Consider the following 25,136-nt stretch of genomic DNA (forward strand, 5'->3'; position numbering starts at 1 on the left):
TAAGCTATGCATAAACACTCCCCTATCTGAAGGATCCCACCCCTCCGGTAGTTCCTCACTTTTAATTAGCAAGACCCCCACATTTAGGACTGTAGCTTAGGGAAGTCTGTAACGTGCTTTAAATCACGCTGCACATCTCCCATTTTTTCTCAGAGCAGCTTGGCAGATAGGAGTGTCTTGTGAAGCGCGGATGGCAGCTTATCTCATTGAGAGCATGGAACAAGCCCCTCGCAGTCCCTGGTGTTAAAGGGCTCGACTTATCTGGAAGGAGTGGCAGAGTGCCCTGGCTCAGCTCTCAGTATATTGCACCCAGGGACATTGCTTAATGTGCTGCTGTCAGACACCTCCCAGTGTGCTCAGGGCAAATTTCTGAATCAGGGAGCTTCTTTAGGTGAAAACAGCCTCTGCTTCCTATCACGGGGGATGGAAAAGGTTATTGGCTACCACTGTTGGCTCAAGCCTTAATGTCCTTATGTCTCAATTTAAACATATTTTTAAATGCTTAACAATCCTTATGTGACCATCTGTACAATGGTGCCAGCAGGAGAAAGGGGAAACTCCCCAGCAGCTGGCATTGTGACGATCATGGTATGTATGGGAAAGGTGGATGTACTGTATCTTACCTGGGAACTGCTGGGCAGGATTTACAGCCTGCAAACAGATAAAGGCATTAGCTACCTTTATAGTCTGGGCTGTCCTGGAAGCTATCTGAATTACAAGAACCTCCTCAGAAAAACTCATTGTACTGCTTTACATTGTACTCTACCCTCCTTCACATCCCCACATCAGCTCTCATCCTAGTACCAGCAATTACAAAGTGATTTTTTTAAGGATGCTTTCTCCACTCTGAGCATAGCCACACAAGGGTCTACTTTATGCCACATCCACTTTTCTATCCAACAAGAAACGGCTGGAGCAACTGGAGGACCCCATTCAATAGGTCTGAATCACCTTCCTCTCTTTATACACACCCCCAGAAAGTTCATAGAATCATAGAATCGTCAAGGTTGGAAAAGACCCTTAAGATCATCGAGTCCAACCGTCAACCTATCACTGCCAAGTCCATCACTAAACCATGTCCTTGAGCACCACATCTATCCGTTCTTTAAATACCTCCAGGGATGGAGACTCCACCACTTCCCTGGGCAGCCTGTTCCAATGCTTGACCACCCTTTCGGTGAAGAAGTTTTTCCTAATATCCAACCTAAACCTCCCCTGGCACAACTTGAGGCCGTTTCCTCTCGTCCTATCACTTGTTACTAGGGAGAAGACACCGAACCCCACCTCGCTACAACCTCCTTTCAGGAAGTTGTAGAGAGCAATAAGGCCTCCCCTTGGCCTCCTCTTCTCCAGGCTAAACAACCCCAGCTCCCTCAGCCGCTCCTCATAAGACTTGTGCTCCAGACCCTTCACCAACTTCGTTGCCCTCCTCTGGACACACTCCAGCACCTCCATGTCCTTCTTGTAGTGAGGGGCCCAAAACCGAACACAGTACTCGAGGTGCGGCCTCACCAGTGCCCAGTACAGGGGCACTATCACCTCCCTAGTCCTGCTGGCCACACTATTCCTGATACAAGCCAGGATGCCATTGGCCCTCTTGGCCGCCTGAGCACACTGCTGGCTCATGTTCAGGTGGCTGTCAACCAACACCCCCAGGTCCTTTTCCGCCAGGCAGCTCTCCAGCCACTCCTCCCCAGGCCTCTAGTGTTGCATGGGGTTGTTGCGACCCAAGTGCAGGACCCGGCACTGAGCCTTGTTGAACCTCATACAGTTGGCCCCAGCCCAACGATCCAGCCTGTCCAGGTCCCTCTGCAGGGCCTTCCTAGCCTCCAGCAGATCGACACTTCCACCCAACTTGGTGTCATCTGCAAACTTACTAAGGGTGCACTTGATCCCCTCATCCAGATCATCAATGAAGATATTGAACAGGACCAGCCCCAACACTGAGCCCTGGGGAACACCACTCGTGACCGGCCGCCAACTGGATTTGACTCCATTCACCACCACTCTCTGGGCTCGGCCGTCCAGCCAGTTTTTAACCCAGCGCAGAGTGCACCCATCCAAGCCGTGAGCAGCCACCTTCTCCAGGAGAATGCTGTGGGAGACAGTGTCAAAGGCCTTACTAAAGTCCAAGTAGACAACATCCACAGCCTTCCCCTCATCCACTAAGCGGGTCACCTTGTCATAGAAGGAGACCAGGTTAGTGAAGCAGCACCTTCCCTTTCATAAACCCATGCTGGCTGGGCCTGATCCCTCGGTTCTCCCGCACATGCTACGTAATGGCACTCAAGATGATCTGCTCCATGACCTTTCCCGGCACCGAGGTCAGGCTGACAGGCCTGTAGTTCCCCGGATCCTCCTTCCGACCCTTCTTGTAGAGGGGCATCACGTTTGCTAGCTTCCAGTCATCCGGGACCTCCCCGTTTGACCAGGACTGCTGATAAATGATGGAGAGTGGCTTGGCCAGCTCCTCTGCCAGCTCCCTCAGTATCCTCGGGTGGATCCCATCTGGGCCCATGGACTTGTGCACATTCAGGTGGAGGAGCAGGTCGGTGACTGCCACCTCTTCAACAACTGGGGCTTCACTCTGCATCCTATCTCCATCTCCCAGCTCAGGGGCCTGAAAACCCCGAGGATGACTAGCTTGACTATTAAAGACTGAGGCAAAGAAGGCATTAAGTACCTCAGCCTTCTCCTCAGCCTTCGCGGCAAGGTTACCTTCTGCATCCAACAAAGGAGGGAGAGTCTCCCTGGCCCTCCTTTTGTCGCTGATATATTTATAAAAACATTTTTTGTTGTCTTTAACGGCGGTGGCCAGTTTAAGTTCTAGCTGGGCCTTTGTCTTTCTAATTTTCTCCCTGCATATCCTCACAACATCCTTGTAGTCTTCCTGAGTCACCTGCCCCTTCTTCCAAAGGCGGTAGGCTCTCCTTTTTTTCCTGAGTTCCAGCCAAAGCTCTCTGTCCAGCCAGGCCGGTCTTCTCCCCCGCCTGCTCGACTTGCGGCACATGGGGACGGCCTGCTCCTGCGCCTTTGAGATTTCCTCCTTGAATAACGTCCAGCCTTCCTGGGCTCCTTTGCCCTTCAGGACTGCTTCCCAAGGGACTCTGTTAACCAGACTCCCAAACAGCCCAAAGTCTGCCCTTCTGAAGTTCAGGGTAGCGGTCTTGCTGACCCCCTTCTTTACCTCTCCTAGAATTGAAAACTCTATCATTTCATGGTCGCTGTGCCCAAGTTGGCCTCCGACCACCACATCGCCCACCAGGCCCTCTCTGTTCGTGAACAGCAGGTCCAGCGGGGCACCTCCCCTGGTTGGCTCACTCACCAGCTGTGTCAGGAAGTTATCTCCCACACACTCCAGGAACCTCCGAGACTGCTTCCTCTCTGCTGTGTTGTATTTCCAGCAGATATCTGGTAAGTTGAAGTCTCCCACGAGAACAACGGCTAGGGATTGCGAGACTTCAGCCAACCGCTTGTAGAATACTTCATCTGTTTCCTCATCCTGGTTGGGTGGTCTGTAACAGACTCCCACCAGGATATCTGCCTTGTTAGCCTTCCCTTTTAATCTTTACCCATAAGCACTCAACCTTATCATTACTGTCGTTAAGCTCTAGATAGTCAAAACACTCCCTAACATACAGGGCTACCCCTATCCCTCTCTTTCCTAGCCTGTCCCTTCTAAAGAGCTTGTAGCCATCCGTTGCAGCACTCCAGTTGTGTGAGTCATCCCACCACGTTTCCATGATGGCGACCACATCATAGTTTTCCTGCCGCACAGCAGCTTCCAGCTCCTCCTGTTTATCGCCCATGCTGCGTGCGTTGATGTAAATGCACTTCAGTTGGGCTATTGATCTCTTCACCAACACGGGCATGCTACCCCTAGGCTCATCCCAAGCAAGACTGGTTTTATCCCCTTCCCCCTTCGCATCCAGTTTAAAGCCCTCTCAACTAGGCCAGCTAACTCCTGGGCCAGGATCCTTTTCCCCCTTTGCGACAGGTGAACCCATCTGTCTCCAGCAGGCCTGGTGCCATGTAAACTGCCCCGTGGTCGAAAAACCCAAAATTCCGTCGCTGGCACCAGCCCCCAAGCCACGTGTTGATGAGGTGGGTCTTCCTGTTCCTTTCCATATGCCTCCCAGCTACTGATGGGATGGAGGAAAACACCACCTGTGCTCCTGATCCTTCAAGCAATCGCCCTAGCTCTCTAAAGTCCCTTTTGATTGTCTTGATGCCACTATCAGCTACCTCATCACTAAGTTAAAGTTAAATAAAGTGGGAACTGCCAAGTCACATGAGTCTGGCTGCCCCTTAACTGAGCTGAGAGAAAGAGCAAAGGAAAGATCTTGCAGAATAGGAAGAGAGATACTAAAACCAGCAGAGCATGTGGCCATGACAAGTGCTAAGAGCAGCAGGACCTGCCTGCAAGGAACAGAGACCTGGCTACAAAACTCCAGCCAGACTGCCAGCCCCCTTTCTCCCTTGGTCCCCCCACAAAAAAACCCAAACCAAACAACAAGCCAAGAGCACATAATTCCTCTGTGAGTTATTCATGTCTGAGGGAGGAGCCCAGCTAAGCAGGATGGGGCAGGGGCAGAGGCAGATGAGGCTGGTTAGATTTCAGTTGGTGGCAACAGGGTTGTGATAAAGAGAGGGAGATAAGAAGAATGCAGGAGTGTTGGGGCTTCCCCTCTTACCTGTGCTCATGGTCAGCGTGTGATTAGCGTTTGTCAGATTTATCTTTCATCTGTTGCTGCATCCCTTTTCTGAAAGAGAAAAGATTTCACTCATTCATATTAGATCTTGTGAATCTTTGCTACTTGTGTTTCTACAACACTTTGAAACCTTTGATTAATAAACCTCATGCAAATGCAATGCCTAATTAGACAATGGAATATATATATATATAAAAGAGAAAAAAATGACAAATATTAAGGGATTAAAAAGAGTTCAGTTAGTCACCAAATGGGGCATAATTACACGTGAAAACAAATATCCCACTGGTTTGGAAATCTGAAAGAATTCTAATCCTCTGCATCCTGACTCAGCTTTTACTTCAGGGGGAACAGGTCTCAGGTTGACAGGGATTCATTTTATTTTATTTTTGAGTTATGGTTTGCTCCTAATCAGTGTCTTTACTAGCCTAATGAGAGCAAGATCTCACTTAATAACAACTCTGGATTCAGACTGCAATAAGAAAAACATAACTGTTGAGGTTACTGTAACAAATTGCCATCTAGTGGTCAATCGAAACCACACTTGGTTCCCAGCTCAAGTAGAAAGCAAACATGTACCACCAGGACTGGATCATATGCCTTGGAAAATCTGGTGTCACTCACTGGCCAAGACATTTACTTATTTTAAACAATTAACTGCGCAAAACCCAGCTCACCTCCTCTCTGGCCAATAATTTAAAATCTGAGTATTTAAGATTAGGTACCTTGATTCAAACTGAATACATACTTTCCCTTTACTGGGATGCACCCTCTTTTCTTCTTGCACATGGATCTTACCGTGTTGTTCAGTGCTCGACCACAGCAATTTGCTCCTGAGTGGTTAGTGGTTATAGAAACACACTCAAGAGGCAAGTTTGTCTTCTAAAATTAAGAGATGATTTTTTTTTTTTTCCTCACAACTATTCATTGTTAGTACAAAAAGGGTGGGAAGACCTAGCAAATGAGGACACTCATTCACATCTTTGGCTTGCCAGCCCAGACCGTGCAATTTTTATTTCAAATAGTGGGCTTGATTCTTCAGTCTGACTTCATTTTTCTCCACTAGTGGAAATTCTGTCCTATAAGGGAAAATTTGCTAATGTTAATAGCTGTCCCTTTTCATTACCTGATACAAACTGGAAAACTTATTTTCACATATCAGACAAGATATATGAAAATCTGCCACTCTTCCTAATTTAAGCAGTCTCTCTCATTTAAATGGCATTGCTCACCAGGGTAAGAGTTTCCAGGTTAATCTCTGATTTTAAAATCATCACAACTGGCAAAGGTGTCATACCTTGACCTTGATAAATAGTCTTGTACACTGGGAAATTTGGGAAGGTGGTGGTGGGAGGTTCTCAGTGGAATAGGTTCAGTGGTAAAAAGATCTTGGATTAATGTGCGGCACAGGTGACTAGATAAGTTGGCGTCCTTGGCAGTGAGGGACCATAGAGGCTTCCTGCCCGTTGATACATGTAAGGATCAAGAAAGGTTAATTGCAGCAGAGTTGGAGATGTGATGGGAATGTGTGCTAATTCTGCCCTCCCCAAATGCTTGACATATTTTAGCTGCCTATCAGTATGCATCCAATGATACCATTGCTTGGATTCCAGGCATACCTTTAAACACCTTTCAGGCTTTTTAAAAAAAGCTGGGAGCAAATAATCAGCATTACTGTGATATCCCAGCCTAGGATAAATATTGTTTTAACTTACGAAAGCTGCCAATGCACATGCACACAGATACTCACTCAGACACACCCAGGCACACTCCCAATGTGCTCTCTTCCACATAAACACATTCCCCACCTTTTATAGGACAAGCCTAGCTGAGAAGCTAGCTAAACTTCCAAAACATGCATACTACTTTGATGGAGAGAAGCTCTTGGAAAGATGAGGTAAGTTTCAAGATAGTAAGAGTCACATCCTGATACTCTCTTCCTTTCTAGACTCTTTCCGCCAATATGTCTTTAGGATCTAAGCTTGTGCACTGGCTCCTTTCTTCATTTTTGTGATAGATCTGGGTTCCAGTCCTGGTAGGATCACCACAGCCCTGCCCCTCTCCTGACACAGATATACCAGTTGCCTGTGCTATTTTCAAGGTGTTAATCTTATGCTTAAGGCTAATAAGCCTCATGGACAATCCACTCTGCACATTAACCATAGGCAGTTGTTATCGGGATAAGCACTCTGCTTTGTTGACTGTGAACATAACTCTCCCGTTGTTTCTGAGAACAGTTGCTGGCTGCTCTCCACTTAGGAAGTGGCTGCAATCCTCTGTGGGTCCCTCCTGTGGAAATCAGTGGGAATTTTCCATCCATTCCAGTGAGAAATCTCATGGATCACAATGTAAAAAGATCCTTACTGATAGACAACCCATAAAGCTACTGATACCTAACAAGTTCTATGACAGCAGATGCTTTATATTATATAGAACACATGTCTAAGTTAAGTCATAAATAAAAGGAAAGCTATATATTACCTTCAGATCGCGAACATTCAGTCCAGACCCTTTACTGACAAGCTGTGGATTTAGAGATTGAAAACATTTTCAGACTACAGTTATTTAAGGCAACAGATGGACCATATCTTCAGGGACACTTTACCTGTTGTTGCTGCTCTTTACTACCTTGGTCTTCCCCTGTAGTCCAGTAATAACATCCATCTCCTTGCAAGATAAGAAAAGTAGATTAATTATAGTCTAAGACACATACATAAAACACATGGTAAACTGTGGCACAATCAGCAAAGAAGGAAATAGCACTGGCCAACTACAGTATCAAATAGATAAAATACCAAAATTCTTTCTCCTGCATAGATCCTTTTCTCTGCTTTTGCTCAGAGCTGGGTGTACATTCCTGTTTGTCCTGTAGTTAGTTACTGAATTCAGAATAAATTTCTTTTGCTCTGCAGCCATTTCTAGCATGATCTTTGAAATCAGTGATATGTTGATGATACCAACAGGCCTAGGCTCAAGGCCTGTAACATGCCCATCCACGTGCTCATGTGAAAACAGACCATGCTCTGAAAAACAGGGGGAAGGAGAAGGTGGGCATATGGGTCACGTGGAATATGATTTTTCCTGTGCTTCCTTTTTTCTTTGTTGTGAGTTGCACCCCAAAAGGTACAGCAACATCACAACAGACTTGCCTCCAGGGTGCTCCATCCAAAACAGTTTCCTCTAAGCTGTGCACCCTGGCATTGGAGGTGCTGCAGGAGTAGATGGATAGCTGAAGCATTATTTATCAAACAATAAACACAGCAGTCAAAATGCAAATATATTGCATCATGATATATTGCATGCATGATATATTGTATCATTGTCTGATACAATGAGATTGTGAACAAAAAGAAAAGCTAGAAACAATCTTCTATGTTTGAGTACATGAAGGGCAGAAACACTACCTCCCTAGCTCAAACAAAATTAAATGGCAGATAATAAGGTATTGAGGCTTGTTTCAGAATTCTTTGTAGAACTATTTGCTCAAGTATCGACTGCAAATCTACCGAGCTTGTAACACTGCCTTCAAAATTAGTAGGCCATAAACACTAAAAGCTTGTTGGTAACCTTTTAGATGTATACGCAATACTTTCTAAACAAAAAATGTAAGACCTCAAATATGCTTATAATTTAAATGAAATTCAGTCGAACCACAGAAAGGGATTTTTTTTTAGCCATCAGTGAAGACTGAAGAGCTGGATTGAGTTCCTGCCTGGGTCACAGACAATTTCCATGGTAGCAGTCAAACCATACAGAGTAGATTGTGCTTCAGTTTCCCATTGACAGTATCAAGGCAGCGATGCATCCCTTATTTTGTTCATTCGGAATAGTCCTCATGATCTGTAAGCAGCTATGCAAGAGGAGAACAGGACTCTCTTCACATTTATCCCTGGGTCAAAGGAAGAGTTTAGCCCTGCATCTTTTATAACCATGTATAACCACTCTGTTGTTTTATTCAGATCTCACTCATGTCTCAGAACACTGTTCCATTAATAAATGAATGGAGTATGCAGAGGGTTGCTTTAAAGTAGCTAATTCTAATTAAACTAGTAGCAACAGGATGAGAGTCTCAAAGGACCATTATTACACTGCACACACAGTAAAGGTTCAGATTCATCTATACTGCAATTAGACAGAAAACCAGATTGTATTGACTAATTATTTTAAATAACTTTTAATTAAATAATAAATCTTAGAATAATAAGATTCAGCTTTGTTCGTACATCTAGTCTGCCTCTCTGGAAGCTCTACCAGTTTGTTCCTTTGGGAACAAAGCAGAAGCAGACTTCAGTCTCTGCTCTTCATAGAATCATAGAATCGTTAAGGTTGGAAAAGACCCTTAAGATCATCGAGTCCAACCGTTAACCCATCACTGCCAAGTCCACCACTAAACCATGTCCTCAAGCACCACAGCTACCCTTCTTTTAAATACCTCCAGGGATGAAGACTCCACCACTTCCCTGGGCAGCCTGTTCCAGTGCCTGACTACCCTTTCAGTGAAGAAGTTTTTCCTAATATCCAACCTAAACCTCCCCTGGCACAACTTGAGGCCATTTCCTCTCGTCCTATCCCTTGTTACTAGGGAGAAGGGACCGACCCCCACCTCGCTAAAGCCTCCTTTCAGGTAGTTGTAGAGAGCAATAAGGTCTCCCCTCAGCCTCCTTTTCTCCAGGCTAAACAACCCCAGCTCCCTCAGCCGCTCCTCATAAGACTTGTGCTCTAGACCCTTCACCAGCTTCGTTGCCCTTCTTTGGACGCGCTCCAGCACCTCCATGTCCTCCTTGCAGCGAGGGGCCCAAAACCGAACACAGTACTCGAGGTGCGGCCTCACCAGTGCCCAGTACAGGGGCACTATCACCTCCCTGGTCCTGCTGGCCACACTATTCCTGATACAAGCCAGGACGCCATTGGCCCTCTTGGCCACCTGGGCACACTGCTGGCTCATGTTCAGGCGGCTGTCAACCAACACCCCCAGGTCCTTTTCCGCCAGGCAGCTCTCCAGCCACTCCTCCCCAGGCCTCTAGTGTTGCATGGGGTTGTTGTGACCCAAGTGCAGGACCCAGCACTGAGCCTTGTTGAACCTCATACAGTTGGCCCCGGCCCATCGATCCAGCCTGTCCAGGTCCCTCTGCAGGGCCTTCCTAGCCTCCAGCAGATCAACACTCCCTCTCAACTTGGTGTCATCTGCAAACTTACTAAGGGTGCACTCAATCCCCTCATCCAGATCATCAATGAAGATATTGAACAGGACCGGCCCCAACACTGAGCCCCAGGGAACACCACTCGTGACCGGCCGCCAACTGGATTTGACTCCATTCACCACCACTCTCTGGGCTCGGCCGTCCAGCCAGTTTTTAACCCAGCGCAGAGTGCACCCATCCAAGCCGTGAGCAGCCAGCTTCTCCAGGAGAATGCTGTGGGAGACAGTGTCAAAGGCCTTACTAAAGTCCAAGTAGACAACATCCACAGCCTTCCCCTCATCCACTAAGCAGGTCACCTTGTCATAGAAGGAGACCAGGTTAGTGAAGCAGCACCTTCCCTTTCATAAACCCATGCTGGCTGGGCCTGATCCCTTGGTTCTCCCGCACATGCTACGTAATGGCACTCAAGATGATCTGCTCCATGACCTTTCCCGGCACCGAGGTCAGGCTGACAGGCCTGTAGTTCCCTGGATCCTCCTTCCGGCCCTTCTTGTAGATGGGTGTCACATTAGCTAACCTCCAGTTATCTGGGTCCTCCCCGGTTGACCAGGACTGCTGATAAATGATGGAGAGTGGCTTGACCAGCTCCTCTGCCAGCTCCCTCAGTATCCTCGGGTGGATCCCATCTGGGCCCATGGACTTGTGGGCATCCAGGTGGAGGAGCAGGTCAGTGACTGCCACCTCTTCGACAACTGGGGCTTCATTCTGCTTCCCATCTCCATCTCCCAGCTCAGGGGCCTGAAAACCCCGAGGATGACTAGCTTGACTATTAAAGACTGAGGCAAAGAAGGCATTAAGTACCTCAGCCTTCTCCTCAGCCTTTGTGGCAATGTTTCCCTCCGCATCCAACAAAGGAGGGAGATTCTCCCTGGCCCTCCTTTTGTCACCGATATATTTGTAAAAACATTTTTTGTTATCTTTAACGGCAGTGGCCAGTTTAAGTTCTAGCTGGGCCTTTGCCTTTCTAATTTTCTCCCTGCATATCCTCACAACATCCTTGTAGTCCTCCTGAGTCGCCTGCCCCTTCTTCCAAAGGTGGTAGGCTCTCCTTTTTTTCCTGAGTTCCAGCCAAAGCTCTCTGTTCAGCGAGGCCAGTCTTCTCCCCTGCCTGCTTTCCCCTATCCGCCTGCTCTCCCCCTATCCTTTCACTGGATAGTTGATGTCAGGTCATCATCCCTAAAGAAATAATCCAAAGATCTATAAAACCTGAGATAATTGAGGCAGTTATTTTCTAGATTTTGAAGAGCTTGGCTGACTCGAGGGGCGGGGCTTGTCATGACTTCCATGCCCTCTAACAGAAGAATACACAAGGAAAGAGTTGAAACAGGACAGTTGTCACTTGGAAACTAGATTAGGGCTTCCGACTGAGTTTTGAAGGTCTTGAAACAACAGCCTCTCTGGATACTGCAACTGCAAAAGCTTTGAAAGTCACAACCCACACGAGTACTCTTGCCAAGCAGTGCTCTCAAAGAGTGTTTCGAAGTGTTTCACATCCCCCATGCATCAGCCAAGAACATCACAACTACTCACTTCCCACCAGTGAGGTCCACTTCAAAATACAGCTAAACAGGCTATCCAGTAACTTGCAGACACACACAAGTATTCCTGGATTTAATTACCTAAGTTTGACTCTCCAGAAACATTGTTTGGATCACCAAGAACCTGCAGCCTGTTGTGAATACAATTAATCTAAAAGAACAGTTTCACCATATGATAAAATGTTCTTTTAATAAATAGCAGATGGTTTAACCAGGAGTCTGATTTGAAAAATAACAAATTGCAGACCTGGGGCCAGTTTCCTGGACTCCAAAGGAATGCCTCGCCCTCTGGCAGCCAGTCAAGGCTCCAATAAACAGTAAACATTTAGTCTTCAGCCCCAAAATATACACTTCTTCCAAGCACTAATGGAAAGGATGTGCTAATTCAACCATTCATCGCTGAGATCTACCAGAAGAGCAGGCAGGCAGCACCAATGCTGCCTCATCTCGTATTTTCATCAGCTCCTGACAAAAACTACTCTCCAGCATACGTGGGGCACTCAGCAAGTGATCACAGCTCTTTTTACACTGGCATTGTATGAAAGGATAATTTTATTCTGGGTTACGAACCTTTTAGACTGGGACAGTCTCCTCTATCCAGGTTTGAAAAACGCCCAGAACAAAAAGCTCTCTGACCCATTGCACCTATTCAAACTGCTACAAATTCTCACTGGCCTTGCAGAATTCAAGCTTCTTTGCAAGTGTTGGTAACGTAGATCTGCTCCCTCCCATTATCTATCCATTTGTCTGTTCTCTCCCTCCCTCCAGCAATCGTACGTAAGGTGAGTCAGCACCTGAAAAGGCTGGGTGCTGGTGCCAAAGGGAAGTTCTCCGCTGGAAAAAAACTATTCTGTTACTGTTTCTTCATTGGCATGAAACATATACCAATGCCTAGGTCATGTTGCAGCCTGACCATAGGAATGCACCAAAGGAAAATGTATCTCTTCTGTAGGAAAATTAGCAAGGCCCACTTTATTTCTGTTTTACTTTTGGATGAAGAAAAAAGACAAAGCATTTTAATTACTGCATTATCTTTATTTGTATATCATAGGTTTGTTGCACTCAAAGCTTTGGATAGGCAAGTTGAGTCTAACACCGAGTTTTGTTTCAGTTGGAGAACATGGCTACCATCACAAAAGCATGCAAAGAAACAAGCTGTTTCCATGCAGCAGAATTGTCAAGATCCAGCCTAATTGACTTTTTCACAGATCTTAAGGCCCAAAATGCTTGGAATTCCTGCATTGGCACAGTCATGACCATTCAGTAGTGCTAAAAGAAACAAGCAAATGAAGATATCAGTGACAAGATCCCTGTATCCAGCAAGAAAGTCTGTTAAATACACAAATTTCAAATGTCCAATTATGGTCCTATTGGAGGCTCCTGTTGGTCTCAATGGATACTGTGTAAAACTTTTATGGTGTAACTCAATGGGAGGAAATGTCTGTATGGCTTTAAATCACCTTTGTGCTCCTCCTTTCCCATAACCCACACGCAGCAGGTCGCATGCTGGCATACAGCAGATGCCTTGTGGGACCATTGTATCATCGGGGCATAAGTTGGGTACAGCTGCTACAGTGGCTTCCTCTGACACCAGGCAAACCACTTTGGAACAGTTGTTCCAGATATTTAGATATCTAACGATGAAAAGGAGTGCTTCACCAGGTTTTCCAGAGCATCCCAGAGCCTTACCCTTTCAATCCTGCTAGGTAGTTTACTCCTCCTCTCTAAAAAAACAGGGCAATATATTCCTGCCTCAAAGGTACCACGTGGACTTAGGTTTAAAGGACAGAAAGGTGCTTATGCACTGAAACAGAAGCATAATGTTCTGATCTTGCAACTTACATTCAGTCTTCACAAGCTGGTAGAGAGGCAGACCTGAGCAGAGTTGTTCAATGGGTTTACCATAGAGAAACCAGTCTTTGATCTTCCCAAACATGGAATGGCCAGATTGAAGCTGTGCCCACACATTATTTAGAGAGTATACTGTCGTCATAGTCTAAAAGAAAATGTTACACATCATCAGTAACGTAGCTTTGGTTTCATTCTACTAGGACACCCTTTGAGAAAATACCAAAATCTAAAGTCACCTTCCTTTGCCTCACACAAAGCATTAGCTAAAGAAGTTACCTGCTTTTAAAGAAAATAAATATTTTCAATCTATTCAGAAACAAAGTTCACTAGATACTAGTTCTGTCAACATAGCAAAATTGAGCTGTATTACTATCATAATAAGTTATGTTAATTGGCAGTAAGTTTTGCTGTAAATATGCTACCGTTAGGCTGTAATAACACAGGCCAGAACTCAAGTTCATCTCCAGGCAATACTTCTGGTGACCTTCATGAAACCTTTGCCTCAATAAGAAAGTCAAAGTAAATTGATTTCTAAATTCCATTCTGCAAACAAAGTTATTTCAAGTTATGTCAAGCTCAAAATATCAGCATGACAATAAAAAAAAAAAAGGAAAAGCCTGTGTGAACTCATATTGCAATCACCCCAAAATAGTCAAATTACACTACTTCCAAGGACACGGGATCTTACAGTACTAGTCACAATGACAATCCACTATAAAACTGCAGGGTGGGCCATGATTGCTCATTATCTTATAATAATGTTCTATATGACATTCCCTTGAAGTTATGTGTTGTCAGATGTGCTTCATCATTGCTAACACAGTAAAAGACATTCCTAAGAACAGATGTTCTTAAAGACAGAATGGAGGGCTCCCATCACACAACTCTTATACAGTAGCCTTTCTTGTATACAGTATGGGTTTCACTACAAAGTCACCTTTCTCTCAAAAGCCAGGTGTCCAAGTTCTTGCAGCTGTGGGATGTATTGCTCATTTATTTTCAGGATAAAGCAGGCATTTCGTGAAAGTAACTTTTTTGCAATATACCACTGTGATTAAAATAATTATAGTTAATTAATTAAAAATGGCTACCACTAATATTAGTTGATTCTTTCTACTCTTTAGGACAATCTAGAAGAAACACAAAGTGGCTACACAGGCTACTATTGGGGAATGACTCTGCATTTACATTGACACCTTTGGGGAATGGAAGCAGCCTGCCCACACTAATGTCTGTCCGTAAGACTGGAAGTATCTTTTCTGACAGACGACTGCTGCACTTGCTACACAAGTGATGGCAGCCCATTCTCAACTCTGACCTCATTGAGGTCAGCGACATTCTTCTCACTTTCATGAACCGCCACCACAGGTTTCATTACGTGTCTTTTAAACTACACTGTAATATAGGTGAAACAAAGAGATCGCCTAAGCAGAGGAAAGGTGATGGGAGTCTTCAAAGAAACAGTGTTTCAAGACAACTTATGGTGAGAATACACTAAAATAATTTCTGAGTTTAAAAACTTCCTCAGAGATTAAGTCTAGGCAGATTCTTAGATTTACTTACATGCGAGTAGTCAAAAATGCTATCAGAGGAGTACACGCCAGAATTGACATGGACTTCAGCAATGTTGTTCTCATTGTGGATAGTCATAGTTCCAGTGACATAGTCATTGCTAGGTTCTTGCAGGACAAATTCCTGATGCTGTTTAATTCTGAACAATATCCTGTTAAATATTTTTAAAAATGGAACCAGCAAGAGTGGGAACTCCTCTAAAGTTTAAACCAGTAAATAATAGCCATTTGCATGACTATGCCAGAGTCCTCTAAGCACCCTTCTATATTAAGTAACTGAAGTAAAGACCTGCATAAGAAAGGCTATAACCTGCTCTAATTTCACTTTCGCCAGTCCTCGGGCAGAGTGAGGTTTAGCTTAGGAAGCCATGGCTCAGAACCCCTTGGTGAACATGAAAATTCACAATGAAGCCCACATTCTCAAAGTAGTCTTCTTGCTTTTGATACTTTTGATCTAAGTGAAGACACTCAAACTTTCCCCCAAATAAAATCACTTTTTCCTCAACTGCTACACTTGCAGTCAGATTGGTCATATCAGGGGAGCCAGCAGAAAATGTAATTTGAGTAATGTTCAGAACAAGTAATATGTTGTTACAACACAGCAACGTTTATTATCGCAGAGAACTTAATTTCTCTGTTACTTTCATAAGGCCAAATATTTTCAAATACATTTTAATTTACCCTGATGAAACATGATTAAGCTACAGAATTACTCTTAATCTATGTAAGTAAAATTGCCAGAAGAATTTGACCCATTATTTGGCACTATCATCCACTAAAAATCATTTAAACAAAAGAACTTTGAACATCAAATGAAAAGAATAATTGTATAATTTCAGTTCAATTCTGATTACCAAACAGGAATTTTAACACATAAGGAAGATGGATTCAATCAAGTTAAGGTGAGATTATACTATTGTAACAAACTCTCCTGGTGACTCATGGGTTTTTTTCCCAGGTACTTTTCATAAATATTTACTTTATCAGGGAGCAAGCAGGTGGTGAGAGAAAAGTAAAGAATGAAGCAATACCTCAAAAAAAAAAAAAATCAACAAAATTATGTTTCCATTTGCATTTGGCTGGGCATGCCACACACTAGATAAAGACGGGGTGACACACTCTAGAAAAATCTGTGTGGCACAAGGACAGGTCAAGCAGAATTAATCATATTCAACAGTCAAAAAAAAAAAAAAAATCAAGCTTCAAGGATGAATCCAGAAATAATTTCAGCAGTTTTATTCTTGCTAGACAGTAAGGCATAAAAAAACCACACCATGAAAATGTAAGTGTGTGCACAAAATTAAACACTAATTTGAGAATAGGGTTAAAACTGGAACAGCACAGTGGTACAAGAATTTAGTACGGAACCAGAATGCCTTGAGCAGAGCTTTAAAAGTGAGACAGAGACAAGCTTGTACTGGAAAAAGAACAGGGTCTTATTACAGTAAAAGCACTCCTCCCTGCCCTTTTTCCTGGCTTCTACTATTGTAATTAGTTTGGTAAACTATTCTTAATGTCAAATGCTTTAGCTGCGTGTGTTTGCCATACAAACTACTCAAGTAATCAGAAGCTGGTGGAAGATTTGGAGATTCAGGCTTCCAAGTGTGACAAGTGTAATGGCCAAATTGGCTATGGTTGTTGGAAGAAATGGACAAAACTGCTTTCCAACTCATTGCTGATGACACCACAGGGATTAGCATTATACAGTTCAGTTTCTCAATGCCTTTTTTGAGAACTAGACGATCAATTAAATTTCCAGAGACTATGAGGGGATTTCATAACCTACAAAATAAGACTTTTATGTGTATTTTGGACCTTGGAGGCTAAGGACATAGCTGTCTCCATTTGGCATCTACAAATCAGTCCAATTAGAAGAACTGTAAATCTTTTTTTCCCTTAGTAATTTATTACTTTCATTCACCATATTTTACACCTCGTGCAAATTGCAAAGTGGGTGCAAAGTAGATGAAAACCAGAGCTCTCCGCTCACAGTGCTGGCAGACTGCTACACCTCCCCTGCACTCACCTAGTCCAAGCAAGGCATCAGTTAGTAGCAGAATGACGGAGTGTGGCCCTGGCTGGTGTAAATGAGACCTGGGCCTCACCTTCTCAACTAAAGTAAGATTCCCTGGCTTTTCCAATAACAGCTGCAACAATGATTCTCAGCAATTGCTGACAGTGGAGAACTTAGTTCAGAGACATTAGTTTATAATGACACTGAGTCCCCATCATGCCATTCTGGCAACAAAAAGGAAACTTAAGTGCACAAACCCATACTGAACTACAGTAAAGTGCACAATTAGCACACAGAGGGACTGAGAGAGCTGCTATTAAATAAGAAGAACTTTTGGAGTATGTAAATAAGCACCTCTGAAAGTGCTTCTCCTATAACAGGCACAGCTAAGAAACAAATCCAAATTATCTGAGGTGCTCTCTCTCTCTCTCTCTCTCTTAGTTTATTAAACAGCAATGGACAATATTCCTGGGCAAAGAGACTCAGACATTTGTACTGTACATTAAAAAACCTAAACATTTTGCAAAGTTTCTGCAACAAGAAAGGCAAACAAGCTCTTATGCCGTGGCTCTGTATATAATTATCAAATTCAGAGAAACATTAAAATCTACTTTCTAAATAATAGTTGACACAAAATGCCCATCGTTACTGCTCCTCCCTTACTCATTTTTTGTTATCTTCAGCTTATGGTCCCTTTCTAGAATTAGCCCTTAGTCCATCATCAGGCACTACTTTCATGAAGAGGCTCTGTGAAGATACAGAGGCCATGCCTGAAGACTGGAAAGTAGATCCTAACTGAACAAGTTCAGAAAGGAAGGTTAACAAAATAACTCAGTAATTTCTATGATTTAGAACCAACCTCATGATTTCCCGGGACTGACTCAACATTTCTAATATAGCAAGGTTACCACCTCCGTTGATTTAAAAGATGGTATCTGCTATGGATAAAAGTATCAGGCTGACTCCTTTGCCACGTAGGCACAAAGCATCACTACAAATTTTATTATGCATCTATTATCATAGAATGGTTTGGGTTGGAAGGGACATTAAAGATCATCTCGTTCCAACCCCTCTGCCACAGGCAAGGGCACCTTCCACTAGACCAGGTTGCTCAAAGCCCCATCCAACCTGGCCTTGAACATTTCCAGGGACGGGGCATCCACAACTTCTCTGGGCAACCTGTTCCAGTGCCTCACCACCTTCACAGTGAAGGACTCCTTCCTTATATCTAAGCTAAATCTACCCTCTCTCAGTTTATTCTCTGGTTCCGATTTTTTTTTTTTTATTTAAAAGTTACTATAAAATACATTGAACTTACCATGACAAGTTTTCTTTCATCTTCCTGTATGTAATGAATTCAATCAGGCTGCTATCAAGGCCTCCTATTATCAGATCACTTCCCCAGGAAACCCATCATGACTCTGTGAACAAAGGGCATGTGCCAATAAGGTAAACACATTTTAAGATTTAACTTTGGGATATTACTGTATAATCACCATAGAATACCAGGTTGGAAGGGACCTCAAGGATCATCTGGTCCAACCTTTCTAGCACAATCTAGACCAGATGGCCCAGCACCATGTCCAGCTGAGTCTTAAACGTGTTCAGTGTAGCGGAGTCAACCACTTCCCTGGGGAGATTATTCCAATGATTGACTGTTCTCATTGGGAAAAATTTACCTCTCGTGTCCAATCGGAATCTCCCTGGGAGTAACTTGTACCCATTACCCCTTGTCCTCACCATGTGACTCCTTGTAAAAAGGGAGTCTCCATCTTCTTTGTAGCTCCCCTTTAAGTACTGGTACATGGTGATGAGATCACCTCTAAGCCTCCTTTTCTCAAGGCCGAACAAGCCCAGCTCTCTCAGCCTATCCTCATACAGCAGGCTTCCCAGACCCTTGATCATCTTGGTGGCCCTTCTCTGGACCCCCTCCAGCCTGTCCACATCTTTTTTGTATAGCGGGGACCAGAACTGTACACAGTGTTCCAGGTGTGGCCTGACAAGCGCCGAGTAGAGAGGGATAATGACTTCTTTATCTCTGCTGGCGATGCCCTTTTTGATGCAACCCAGCATCCTATTGGCCCTCTTGGCCGCAGCAGCACACTGTTCACTCATGTTGAGCTTCCTGTCCACCAGGACCCCCGGGTCCCTTTCCACGGAGCTGCTCTCTAGCCAGGTGGATCCCAGTCTGAGCTGCACTCTTGGATCATGTTTTCCCAGGTGCAAGACCTTACACTTGTCCTTGTTAAACTTCATAAGGTTCCTGTTAGCCCACTCTTCCAGCCTATCCAGATCTTCCTGGATTGTATATTTGTGTATAAACACATCAATTACCAGCAGATCTTGTCTCACTTACCATCAAAATGAAGCTCACTCTAAGTATCACTTTCTCATAAAACTGTTAAGGCTGGACAGTTTTAAAATTATTTTGAGTCTTTCTTGGCACCTAGCGAACTATTACTGATTTATGTAGGAATTACAGAGTAAAAGTGCCAAATGGGTCAGGACTGCATGGGTGAAATTTCACTTTTGGCAGTGACTTCACTCCATATGTCTACTCAAACACAAAAGAGAGAAGTGCTCTGTTACAAGGGTGAGACGCACATGTAAAATGTTGAAAGGGCAACATTCTCTCATTCACAACTCAGATGCAAGTCAACAGTCTCAGCAAGTTATATAAAGCTGTGGCACAGCTGTCTGATGAGAGCATAGGAGAAGAACCACAAAAGACTAAGTGCCTGACTCTGAAGCAGGGGTATTTACAGCAGCCTGAAATTGTTGCAGGATAAATTCCAAAATGTTAGTGCTAAATACTGAGTCACACTTAGATCTTTCTCATAAAAGTCCTCCTTTGAAGTAGATGAAATTTGTGACTGATTCAATATTAGAGGGATTGTCTCCAAGACAATAAGTGTTCACAACAATTATCACAAAAGAATTTATCATCATAACAATATTAAATCTCTCAAAAACATATCAGCAGTAGTTTTGACAAATCTGAGTAACAGTAAGCATGAGTCACTGAAGCTATATTATTTTATAAAGGGGTAACAGTGTTTAACATTGCATTTTTCTGAACAAAAATGATTGTGCCTACCCTTATACTATAAGCCCTGTATTCAGAGACATGAGATCTACTATGAGGATGCTGGAGTCCCGTTTCTGCTGTGCTCCAAGTACAGAGCTGTACCGTGCACCCATATTCCAACTCTTCACAGTAGGTGCACATGCACATGGATGTTGCATGGAGCTGTTCCATGTCTGAAATCAAAAGCTCATGGTGAAAAATTCACTCTTTTAAACAAAATATTTCAGACCACCTTTTTTCAAGGAGTTTACTGAACTGGGGCTGGACATATTTTAAAACTCGTTGTGTTTAAATGATCTTCTTACCTGTGCAAAGTATACTGCTGAGGTTAAGAGTAATTTATATGAATTGATGATCTGATATAAGCTCATTAACAAAAAATTCTTCTGCATATTTAAATGGTCTTCAGCTAGACCTCACTTCAGAAAAGTGCTGAGCATGTACACAAAGTTAAACAGGAAGTCAAAATTATTGTAAGACAGCAAATAACTTGATGCAAGATAAGCAGTCACAATGTTAAAATGTTGTGAATTTCAAATGTTGATTTCAGATTGTGATTGCTTCTCTTCTTGGAGTTTTCCTGGCTCCAGCTTTTGCTAACGGGGTAAGTATAGAGCTACATGCAATTATACACTGCTGCCGTAAGAACTAGTGGTCTCTACCTATAGCCCCTGAAAATTACGTTTCTGAAAATAAAACTATATTTTCAAGTCTGATACAGGAAAGCAGGAAACTGCTTTTTTTTATACCAAAGAAAATATTTCAGTGCTTGATGTATCAAGGGAAAAAGACAGTTGCTAGATATGAAATCAACAGTCTGTCTTGAGATTAGCATAAACACTGTGAAAATAATAGTGTGGAGAAAAACAAATATTAGCATGAAGGATCTGACCACAAAATACAGTAAAATACTGTAAATAACCCTCTGCCTGCAAATTCCTGCTGGGGAAAGAACAATTATTTTACTTTTCCTAGAAATTTTGCTTGCAAGTTTGACTCTGAACATCCAGTTTAGTGTTTAACTTTAAAGGAAAATCTCCAGTGTTTAAATGAAACAATGTCTTCTTTTCCACCTGGTCTAATAGGCATGGGGGGGGGGGGGGGGAAATAGAGCAGTAATGTTAAAGCTTGTTTGTCTTCATAAGGTAGATGCATCAGACACATGAAAACCAGGGCTAGGTAAAGCCTGAATGTAAGGTTTGATGCAACAGTACTAATGGCTTCCCAGCCTCCCCTCTAAGGCCTGAAATTCTCTCCCCTTTAATCTGATCTCCAAAAGCAATAATTTTCCAAAGCATGGTTACTAGAGCTAATGCTTTATTGATTGAAAGACTACTGGGAATCCACAAACCTAAATCCTTACCTACTTTAATCTTTTTCAAAAATCAGAACAGCAAGAAAAACTTTAAGGGGTACCACAGTGAAAACTCACACCACTCTTTCACTGACACCAAGATCAGCAGCAACTCAAAGGAGGGCTCTGAGGCCTGGAAATCTGTCTGGGATGGCAAGACTGTAAGTGGCTGCCACCATGGCTCAAAAAAATGGAAAATAACCAAAAGGTTTTTGAAAAACACCTAAGTTTCAGCAAAACTTTTTGAAGGAGATGTTGAAAAATGTTCTCATTTAACCATTTTATTGTATCTGCTGTACCATATGCTGCACTGATGTTTTCAGCAGTGAATTCCTTCACCTGACTTAAGCAGTATAACGTAGCATACATGTGGCATACAGGTGGATCCCAGTCTGAGCTGCACTCCTGGATTATGTTTTCCCAGGTGCAAGACCTTACACTTGTCCTTGTTAAACTTCATAAGGTTCCTGTTAGCCCACTCTTCCAGCCTATCCAGATCTTCCTGCAGGGTGGCTCTCCCTTCCAGAGTGTCTACTTCCCCACTCAGTTTGGTGTCATCTGCAAACTTCATCAGGCTACACTTGATCCCGTTATCCAGATCACTTATGAAGATATTGAATAGCGTTGGGCCCAGTATTGATCCCTGGGGGACCCCACTTGTGATGGGTTGCCGGTTTGAAAAAGAGCCGTTTACTACCACCCTTTGGGTGCAGCCCCCCAGCCAATTCCTCACCCACTGCACAAAGCACTTGTGTCCAGGCCATAATGCATCAGTTTCTCCAGGAGGAGGCCGTGGGGAACTGTATCAAACTCATATTCCCCTCCCCGGCTATGTTTTCTCTGAGAAACTTCAGGTTTGCAGGTTGCTAAGAAACAGTTTATATTAGGAAACCTTTAATGGCATTAATTATTTTTGGATAGCAATATCTAAAAATAGTTGAGTCATTTCAATAGAAAATTGCATTTGTCATTTTGGAACATTGCTTTGCAGATGCTATTGTTCAGACCTCCATTTTTCTTTAGGGCATAAGAGCATCTCCATATTCAACAGCCTTTTCTCCATATTAATTGTATGGGCCAGAACAGGAGTCCTGTGGCTGTAGCTGAATAATGAGAGATACAAACCAGCAGGAAGCCTAGGTCATAAGATAAAATACAGGCATCGAGACACTTTGTCCAAACAACAAAGCACTCAAGTAGGAAAATATATTTGAAATTCATTTGAAACAAAGCACTCTGGAGCAGTTAAGAAAAAAAAAAAAACACACCACAAAACTGTCCCACTAAAACACTTATTTCTCAAAGAAGTCATAAAGACTACTAGCAAATAATTTTAGTGTAAAGGATTCTGCCAAGTGTTGCTACTGCCCTCTTTGGTTCTTGTTTTAGAAGACTGAATGAATAGACTTCTCCTTCCATGCTTCCAAGTTACAACCTGAGTACCTCTAGGGTGAGGTTAGTACGTGACTGAGGAAATACTTTTGTAGAAGGTCTCTGTTAAAGTACTGACTGCACTACTCTCTTCCTGTTCAGCTGTTTAACTGAGTTTTCAGCTCTCTAGCCTCCCTTAGAGAGACCTGCCATAGGAGCTGTCTTCAATGCTTGCTAATGGTCCCATAGTCACTGTCATGGTTTAACCCGAGCAGGCAACCAAGCACCACGCAGCCGCTCGCTCGCTCACTCCCCCCCCGGTGGGATGGGGGAGAGAATCGGAAGAGCAAAAGGGGAAAACTCGTGGGTTGAGATAAAGACAGTTTAATAACTAAAATAAAAATAGAACAGTAGTAATAATAATAATAATAGTACAATAGTAATACAAAGCAAGCGATAAACTCTACAATTGCTCACCACCCGCCGACCGATGCCCAGCCCATCCCCCAAGCAGCGATGGTTGCCCCTCCCCCGGCTAACTCCCCCAGTTTATATACTGAGCATGACGTCACATGGTATGGAATAGCCCCTTGGCCAGTCTGGGTTCAGCACCCTCCCCCCTCCCCCGGCTGTGCCCCCTCCCAGCTTCTTGTGCACCCGGCAGAGCAGGGGAAGCTGGAAAGTCCTTGACCAGTGTGAGCGCCACTTAGCACCTATTTAGCAACAGCTTAGCACTACTTAGCAAGAACCAAAGCATCAGTGTATCATCGACATTGTTCTCATCCTAAACCCAAAACACAGCCCCATACCGGCTACCAAGACGAAAATTAACTCTATCCCAGCTGAAACCAGGACAGTCACACAGTTGATTAAAAGACTGTACTAAAAGTTTTGAGTAAAACACCAAGCACTGAGTCATCATTCCAGAAATAGGAATATGCATAGCATTAAATGGATCAAGGCACTGATCTTGCTGAATGACGTTATTTGATGTTTAGAACGTGAAAGGTCAAAGACAACCTACAAAGGAGATCACATTCGTCATCAAGAGACCTATCCGTGACCTCAAGTCTTACGGACCCGACATCTATGCTATGTGCAAAGGACTCAACCTACATAGCTTATGAAGTTGATGGTGAGTGCAAGCAAATGAATTATGTCTTGTAACTAACTAGGCTTTTTTTTTTCATTGGGGAATAATATACAAATGCTGCTGTTCAACTAGAGATGGACACAAAGACACAAATCAAGAACCTCAGGAGTTGCAGAAACGGTTCACTGTCTCTGCAGATCAGGATTGGAACAGTGTTGAATCACAACCTCCATAAGTGATCTGATCTAAACCCTTACTGCTCCTTTTAGTAAATTTTAAGGTAGCTTAAGTTTTGGCCCAGAATTTTGCAGATTGACCTCATCTGTAATACCAAGGTAAAGAAAAATTGTAGTCCTAAGAACCATTATGCTTCAGTTCAGAGATTGCTGATAAGTTTACTGAGTTAATGTGATGGTGGGATTCCTCAGAAATGAATGATCACAAATATATGCTATTTAATATTCTTTTGGTTTTCCAGTACAGTGGGGTACTATTACACTCTGTACTGTTGGTATCTATCACTCAGGTGGATGAAGCTTTGCTTCAAAGATGCATACACAATATAAACACAATTATTGATCCACATAAGACAGTGCAGGATTCCCAGCTGTCTCCTCCCAGACACCTCTAACTCAGCCCTGAAGATGCAAGAAAAAAAAAAAGCAAGCTTAGTTTTCCTTCCTTAATGCTGCAATGGCATTGTAAAGGGAGATGAAAAGATTTATTCCATTTATGCTGCCAGGGACATGTAGAAAGAGTCTTTACGCTTTCCTGATAGCTAGTCCCAGTTCTCTATGTCCAGTCTTCTAGTAGTATAAATTTGACATGAATCAAGCTAGGAATACACTAATGTTTCTGCTGAATTAACGAGGGCATTTGACAAAGTGTTTATGTCAGATTTGTCAGCTCTAGGCTAAAGACAAACAATCCCCTATCTACTTTGACCCAGCATGAAGCTTACTGTTACAAAGTTAACTTTTTTTTTTAACAAGCAGGGACTGGAAGGATGCATTTATCTTGGACTGGTGTCACCTAACAACAATTGTCCCCTCCCCAACCCTGCAGTGGCCACCTAACCCCAAATTTCTTACATGGTCAAGCCAGTGTCATAGAGAAGAATCAAAACTTTAGAGAGTAAGAAGTCAATCCTAAGCATTTGAAGGTAGAGAAGTGTAGAGGGGAATTAAAGTACAGTTTTTAAAAAAGAGCAAGGCCATTAGACACTAAAGCTTTAGTAAGGCGAGGTCTCTATTGTTCAGAACTTTAAAATCAAGATTGAGTATTTCCTTTGTTCTAATGAAAATGGCAGGATGTCCTGGCTCATCCAGGTGAATACAAGTCTC

The 25,136-nt window shown here is 43.4% G+C and overlaps 1 protein-coding gene across 2 annotated transcripts in view; it reads right to left on the minus strand.

Moving 5' to 3' along the window:
• Window positions 1-12,584: 12,584 nt before the first annotated feature.
• The window catches only part of LOC148055093 (gastrokine-2-like), a 47,112-nt gene continuing 34,560 nt past the window's right edge, over window positions 12,585-25,136 (minus strand). The window contains exons 1-4 of one of the 2 annotated variants that reach the window (XM_087763103.1): window positions 14,866-14,988; window positions 14,240-14,350; window positions 13,294-13,447; window positions 12,585-12,720 (exon numbers count right to left, since the gene is read on the minus strand). In XM_087763103.1, the coding sequence (XP_087619229.1) occupies window positions 12,641-12,720; window positions 13,294-13,447; window positions 14,240-14,350; window positions 14,866-14,952 (432 nt within the window). In that variant the 5' untranslated portion in view covers window positions 14,953-14,988 and the 3' untranslated portion in view covers window positions 12,585-12,640. Of the gene's footprint in view, window positions 12,721-13,293; window positions 13,448-14,239; window positions 14,351-14,865; window positions 14,989-18,205; window positions 18,309-25,136 lie in introns of those variants that run through there. The other variant, XR_015705992.1, reaches the window with a different exon arrangement.

This window comes from Nipponia nippon, unplaced genomic scaffold (genome assembly GCF_047370975.1).
Source record: "Nipponia nippon isolate SJK-2023a ecotype South Korea unplaced genomic scaffold, ASM4737097v1 scaffold_27, whole genome shotgun sequence".
In the NCBI taxonomy this organism is placed as follows: domain Eukaryota; kingdom Metazoa; phylum Chordata; class Aves; order Pelecaniformes; family Threskiornithidae; genus Nipponia; species Nipponia nippon.